At 40.8% G+C, this 6,960-nt stretch overlaps 1 protein-coding gene across 2 annotated transcripts; it reads left to right on the forward strand.

The window, feature by feature from the left end:
* Positions 1-234: 234 nt before the first annotated feature.
* Positions 235-5,769, forward strand: LOC103144604 (transmembrane protein 238-like). 2 transcript variants are annotated; one of them, XM_016676376.1, is made up of 2 exons: positions 235-1,340; positions 2,922-3,256. In XM_016676376.1, exon 1 carries the CDS (start codon positions 761-763, stop codon positions 1,331-1,333), a length of 573 nt encoding a protein of 190 aa, XP_016531862.1. In that variant the 5' UTR covers positions 235-760; the 3' UTR covers positions 1,334-1,340; positions 2,922-3,256. The 2 variants fall into 2 exon arrangements, with proteins under 2 accessions (XP_016531862.1, XP_007561733.1); XM_007561671.2 differs by lacking the exon at positions 2,922-3,256 and adding an exon at positions 5,482-5,769 and having other exon boundaries at positions 275-1,340.
* Positions 5,770-6,960: the final 1,191 nt, after the last annotated feature.

The raw sequence follows: 6,960 nt of genomic DNA on the forward strand, positions 1-6,960 counted from the left end.
TTAACAATTCATCGCGAACATTGTGTGTTTTTCCACAACTCAGCTCAAATTGCTTTCTAGAGGATTTTTTTCCCCTACATTGTAGTTTTACTTTGATTGGCCTAAGTTGTAGGTTTTGAAAAAGAAAAAAGATCATCAAATGCAATACAGATTACGTTAAATAATGTAACCGGCGCTTTAATCTTTAATCATTACAGTGCTTATATAGTGGAAAATAAAAAGACTGGAAATACCAAAAAGCAATACAGAAATAAGTGACAACTTTATTTTTGACACTCCTTTTGCCCAGAGAAAATGGTGCCCATGGCAAAAAGCCCTATGGCTGTTTTTTAAAAAATATATACCATTGTCATAACTATTAGTAAGGTTAATGAATGCTATTAATTTTTCTTGAAGGAATAAAAAGGAAGAAAAAAAACATTGCCCAAGGCTCTCCAACTCTCACATACGTGTAATTATTCAGATGGACTGATCAGTAAGTGGGTACCAAATTCAATTTTGCTTATGACCTTATTCAATCTGGCGTGATCACAATAAAATGCTGTGCGGTTTATACGTGACCTGCGTGTAAATGTCTTTCAAGGCTCGGAGCGTGACAGTTATATCACTTCGTTTGAGGTTGCAGGGAGACAACCCCTTACGTTGATACAGGTAACCGAGGCGTGGCCAGGCGCACAGGTGGAAAAAAAAAAAAGCAAGCTCATCACCTGGCAGCCGTTATTTCTCTTCCCGTCCTGCACTGCAGCGCTGTGCTCCGGTTATGGCCTCGAGTGGCGTGGGGAAGTGCTTGCTGTTCTTCTTCCTCGCCTTGGCGTTCGACGCCGGCGGCCTGGCGATGCTCCTCGTCGGCATTTTCGGCAACCTGACTGCAGACGGCCGCTTCTACGGGGACTTCCTCATCTACACGGGCTCCATCATCATTTTCTTCAGCCTGATGTGGTGGGTGTTGTGGTACACGGGGAACGTGCACCTGTACGCGCCGGGATACAGGAGGGACTCTCTGGACGCCAGCATCACGCAGTGGGCCAGGAAGTTGTCCGAGAGGTTCTCCAAGGGCGGCGGCGGCAAGAAGCCCCTGGAAGCGGCGGAGGGTGAGCAGGAGATGAAGAAAAAGAAGATACGTGGAGAGGTGGTGGAGGCGAAGGGGACCGTGCGCTTCTCTGCGCCGCCTCGGATTACATGGGAAGCCGGCGGCGGAGGTCAGGATAACGGGGGCTTTGACGGATGGAGCGAGTCCGCATCTCCGACTGATAAAAACGTGGAGCTGGGAGTCCCGACGGTGGCGGAGGCGGTTCTGCAGGCGGGAGACACTAAAGCAGAGAGGCTCCTCTGACAGCATGGTGCGTATTTGTCTCACCTGTAAGGCCGCGAGGACCTCTGGAGGTCTGGGCCGAACGGTTCCAACTAGGACTGCATCGATTGTAGTTTTCTGGACGATTACCGAAACAGATAAATAATTAAAAAGTCTGACCTGCCGATTCTTAGCGATACCCCCGCACCCCCATGAAATGTTGCTAAATATAGCAAGAAAGTCCACTAACTAAAACTTTTACCCATTCTTCTTTACAAAATATCTCAATTTCTGAAATTTGATGGCAATCGTCTATAAAGTCATTCTAAACTTTTGCTGCTGATTCTCAGTTGGATTTGGGTTTGAACTTTTACTGGGCCATTCTAGCACATGACTGAGTTTTGATCTAAATCCTTTGACCATATCACTCACTGTATGTCTATAGGGTTTTTGTCCTGCTTGAAGGTGAACTTCTCGACCACTCTGAAGTCTTTGGTAACTTTTAACTGGCTTTCAGGATATTTATCTCCACTGATATTGCTCATCAACTCCAATCAGTTTCTTTGACTGTTGACAAAAATACAGCATTTTCCATAGGGCTGCATAATTTCAGGAAAGCATGCAATTAGCCATAATAATTTTACTTGAAATGAATAATCAAATGCTCAGAAGTCCAAATGTTGTTCTGCTTGTAGGTTATTGACAAAATGCATAACATGTAGGTAAGATAACTTTACCACCACCTTTCCAAACATTTCTGTGCTACATTAAACAGTGTTAACGACGTTGCTAGCATGGAGAGCCTTAAGTTGCTTTTTTCTTGCCACTCTTCCATAAATTCCAGATTTGTGGAATCCATGGCTAATAGTTGTCAGATTTTTCCACCTGAGCTGTTGGCTTGTGCTTCTCCTCCAAAGTTCCCTGCTTTAAACTTCTCCACAGCTCTGTCCCTGCTGTTTTCCTTCATTTCCATGATGTTGTTTGTTTTAGCTAATGCTCTCTAATGAACCTTTTGAGGTTTTCACAGAACTGGATTTCTTCAGATTAAATTGGTCATTATTGCTTATTAATTGAGTAACTTCTGGAAGCAATTGGTGTGTTTTTTGGATAACGTTTGGAAAGCTATGTATTTTTTCTTCCTTCGCAGTTATATACTGCTTTGCGTTAGTCGGTCACATAAAATCCCAATAAAACACACTAAAAGAAAGTCGTGCTTGACAAAGTGTGAACTTTCAAGGGGTGTGAATACCTTTGCATGGCGGTAAATAATCCTTGTTAGCGGCCTGTCGTCACTTTGCTTAGCATGAGTTTTTCAGCTACATCTAACTCGGGCTTTTTTTTTTTTTTTTTTCCGTCACCGGTGCCATCCCCGTCCTCTCACAGGTTGTCATGGCAGCCCTCCTCAGGCTCGCCCCGGTCTTAATAAGGGAAATATCTCACATTATTGGCAGGGATTAGATGAAACTCATAGTGAAGCTGGTCCTGAGAGGTAATCAACCACCCACCCATAGGTACATGCACCTCTCCCACCCCCCCATCAACCCTCCAAGGGGGCTGCCCAGCTCTATGCTCATGAATATCTGTAATAGTCTTTTTTTTTTCTCTTCCTTCTGCACCCTCTCCACCCGAGTTGAGAGATCTTCAGTGACCCATGGCAGTTTTTAATTAATGAGCCTGACCGTTTGTGCTCACCTTCACACTTCAGCAGTATTTTAGCCGTCAGTTTGCTTGTAAGCGGCTGGCCAGTCAGACACCCTGTGGGCATAAAGGCACAATTGCATTTTAATGGAACTCTGCAGCACTTATTGATCCGGTGGAATGGAGTGCGATGGGTACGGCGATTGGGTTTTAGCCGCGGCTTCGCCGCCGAAGGAATGCGAGGATCTTATCTTATTCTGCTTAATGCCCACTGATGCCATCCCACTAGCTATAAATGGGTGTGGTCTTTTTATCTTCTTCTTTTTTTAAAGTTACAAAGAAAAAAAAGGTGCCAATCCACAAAATAACAGCGCCTCGCATTTGGTTCCCTGGGGGATCTGCTGAAGGTGCAGTTCATTAAATCCAGACATCATCCAGATGGTGACGCTGTTACTTTGTAAGCTGTGATCACAATGTTTCAGTAAAGTGGAGGATAACCTGTGAGTGTATCATTATCCAGAATAAAATTATTCCTATACTGATGTTGGGTAATGTGACAGAGTCGTGAAGAAGCCATTAATCCAAACGCAACATAAAAAGCCAGATTAGTTTGCACTCCATTGACCTCCATTTTTGTAGCTTTTATTTTTTTTAAACTATAAATCAAAAACAATATATGTCACAATAGAGGCGTTATCAATATCAGTAGATAATGCATCAGATTCAGTAATTTCACTGACTGCATAGCATTCTGGGAGATATAGGTAAAGAAAAGGCTTTAGTCGCTCAACCTCTCACGGCTGGCTAAGCAACTTTGGTGGCATCAAGTAACTGGCTCCCTCTTTGGTTTCCTAGCAACAACCTGCTGAGTAGCTTGCGCAGCAGCAGTTTCATGTTTCACCACCATGCCTCTTAACAGCTTAAAAATAAACAACAACTGTGAGAAGTGAGGGTAAAACAGGAAAGGTCACTTCACTAGTTTGACAGTATTTCATATATTTAAAACTACAATTGTAGAGAGAAACATGGGGGGAGGGAAACGGGGTAAGATCTTTACAGTTTATAAGGCTTTATTATTATTATTATTATTATTTGACGGCATCTTTCAAGTCTTGTTTAGGCTTCATAATCCTGTGTATTTGTTTTTAAGAGTGTCGAGTTTGAAAGAGATTAAACTTTCAGATTTGTGATGTAGACGGCTACTTCCTCCCATTGGGTCAAATATTATCACAGAGTATCAGTGTACACTTCTTTTCATAACCCAGGTCCCCGCCTTAGAAAAACACTGCTTATGTAGCATCAACTTACCCTTTTTTTTTTTTTTTCCCCTGAATGAGAACGTATTAGAGGTTTGGCAAAGCTGGTTAATCAGTATGTGTAATTTATCATTGCCAAACACAGAAAGAGGGATTGGTCAGGATTAGATGCTGATTACTTCATGCTTGCATGTTCACATGTTCTGAGCTGCCTGTGTGGTGGTGTGAAATTACTCAATGTTTCTGTGAAGCCATGCCGTACCATGTTGACTCGTTTACCTGTTCTGGGGATGTAAACATCAAGACTGTCTGAAACAAACATTTTAAAAATATATATAGTTTTCTTGGATATTCATCTTGAGATCTGGAAAGCAAGCTAGAACAGCATTATACTAAGTTGTTATTTTTAAAGTGATATTGCATTGATATTGTGATTAGGATGGTGGTTGTGATTAGCCCACATTTTTCTCAATCTTCCTTTTAATATTTTAAAATTGTTATTGTTAAACCTAAATGTTGAGAACAGGGTGGCACATGCAGATGTCTAAATATTAAACCAAATGTGCTTATTTTTTTGTATATCGAAAGCCTCATTTGATAATGCAAAGTATTTGTCAATCATTCAAAATTAAGGACCAAGGTTGCTTGTTTTTAGAAATAAAGGTTGCAGATATGTTGAGGATTTGTAGTGTAATACTGTTTATCCAGGACAATATCCAAAATTAAAATCTACATCTAAAATGTGCAAAATATTTCAAATCTGTGCAATTCTCACATTGGTATACAGATGAGGCCAAAGGCTTACATACACTGAATAGAAAGACATGAGTAGACATTAATAAATGTCTGACATGTTTTCTCTTATTATTATTGTGACATTCAGTAAATAGATAAAGAAAGTTGACCTAAAATAAGAGACATTTCACCTGACCACCTGCGTAAAGTTAGTTTTCTCTTGACCTGTTGGGTCACTGAAGCTGTTTCTTTTCTTTTTTTTCCTGTGTGATACAGCATGTAGCCAAAATGAAGCACACAAAGAGAAACCACCGCAAAGCTATTCTCAAACAACCTCTTTTATTGCTACCAATAGTCTGAAAATGTTCATGAATTTGCATACAAATCATCTTTGAAAAACAGTTGCGTAGCACACAACCTTTAGCTTATCTAGATTTAGACTTACAACTAGTGGCGAGAAGTCATAACCTGTTACAGTAACTCACAGTAATTATTTTTTGTGTACCCAATTTTTCCATCAAAAGTGACTGTATTTTTATTTTTCCTCCATTACCTTTACAGATGGTGTAGTCGGTGCTCCTGGACATGAGCTACTTCCTGTTTTTGTTGGGTTTTTTTTTGTTTGTTTGTTTGTTTTCCTTCTTCCCTGAGATTTCAACAGACTTTAACATTTAAACTTGTGAGCTAAAAGTCACGTTTATGAGAACATCTTGCTTGGTGTAAAGCTCTCTAAAATGAGGAAAGCTACACGGTGAAGAAAATGTACATTTCGTTTTCATGTTTTTTGTGTAACTATATGTATATTTGTGTCTAAATTATTTTTGGGAATAAAGTGCAAAGATATTTAAATGTGGTTGTGTGACTCTCCGAGCAGTGGATGCTGTCTGCTTTACTGAAAGAGGCTACGTTTCAAAGATAATCCTCAACAAAGTGTCACCTTTTGAATGTCTACAATTACAAACAAATGTTTGGGATTTAACACACATGGATAATTTCTTCCTACTTTATCCAAACCTCAGCTCAGCTGCAGCTGGGTCTGTAAGGAAAGGAAAGCAAATTCGTCAACAACCAGAATATCTCTTATCATTAAGGAAACGCATTTGTCTGGTGCCAGCGGGTGGTTTAAAAAAAAAAAAGATGTAGATATAGGAGGAATGTGACCTGAATGTTTAAGCTCTTTCCGTGTCATCTGTCACACCGCTTCACTCCTCGTGAGGTGCCGTGCAAACAATGGAAAGAATAAAACTAAGTTTCACGAGTTACAGCTCTTGGATCGGCCGCTGCGTAGTGTTTTTCTTCGTTGCCGTCCTCCTTGACGCGGTCGGCCTCGTCGTCTTCATCACCGGGATCGCCTCGCCCGTCAGCTACTGGGACTTCCTCGTCCTTTCTGGGCCACTAATCGTGTTCCTCAGCCTGGTGTTTTGGATTTTGTGGTACATTGGAAACGTAGAGGTGCCGATCGAGGAGCTGACTCAAGTTTGAGGCTCCTCGTCAGCAACCGTTTATCACCTTTTGCTGGATGAGGAAACTAAGGCAGCTACAGGTTCAAATCTTCTGCTGTAAAATAAACGTACGTGGAGAAAGTAATGTGTTTGTTAAAAGTTTTGTTGCTTTCCTTTGTTCAGTTTCAGGTGGTTTTTGTGCTTGGACTCTTATCTCGAAGGACAAATTTATGGAGCCGTAATCCCAAAAGACATCCGACTGCTGAGAAGGAAAAGTTCTGAAGATCGCTTCAGACCAAGGAAAGTGCAATCATTAAGACTCTTTTGTATTTTGACAAATAGGCCTGGATGATGTTTACTCCAACTTGCCCCCAGAAAAGCCAAGATGAAAAGGAACAGACAATAGCAAATTGCTGTAGTTATTTTTAATTGGCATTATTTTTGAGCATTTTGTCCCCAACTAATATTATGTTATAACCATTTAGGTCTCTTTTGTGTTCGTATTCCATCTTTTGTGTCCTTTTTAAATTCACATTGTGCCTGTTTGATTCATCCTTTAGCTTTTTATCTCAAACTTGCCTTCTTTGTAAGCATTTCC

The sequence above is a fragment of the Poecilia formosa genome, unplaced genomic scaffold, assembly GCF_000485575.1.
Source record: "Poecilia formosa unplaced genomic scaffold, Poecilia_formosa-5.1.2 Scaffold4, whole genome shotgun sequence".
NCBI classification, from domain to species: Eukaryota; Metazoa; Chordata; class Actinopteri; order Cyprinodontiformes; family Poeciliidae; genus Poecilia; species Poecilia formosa.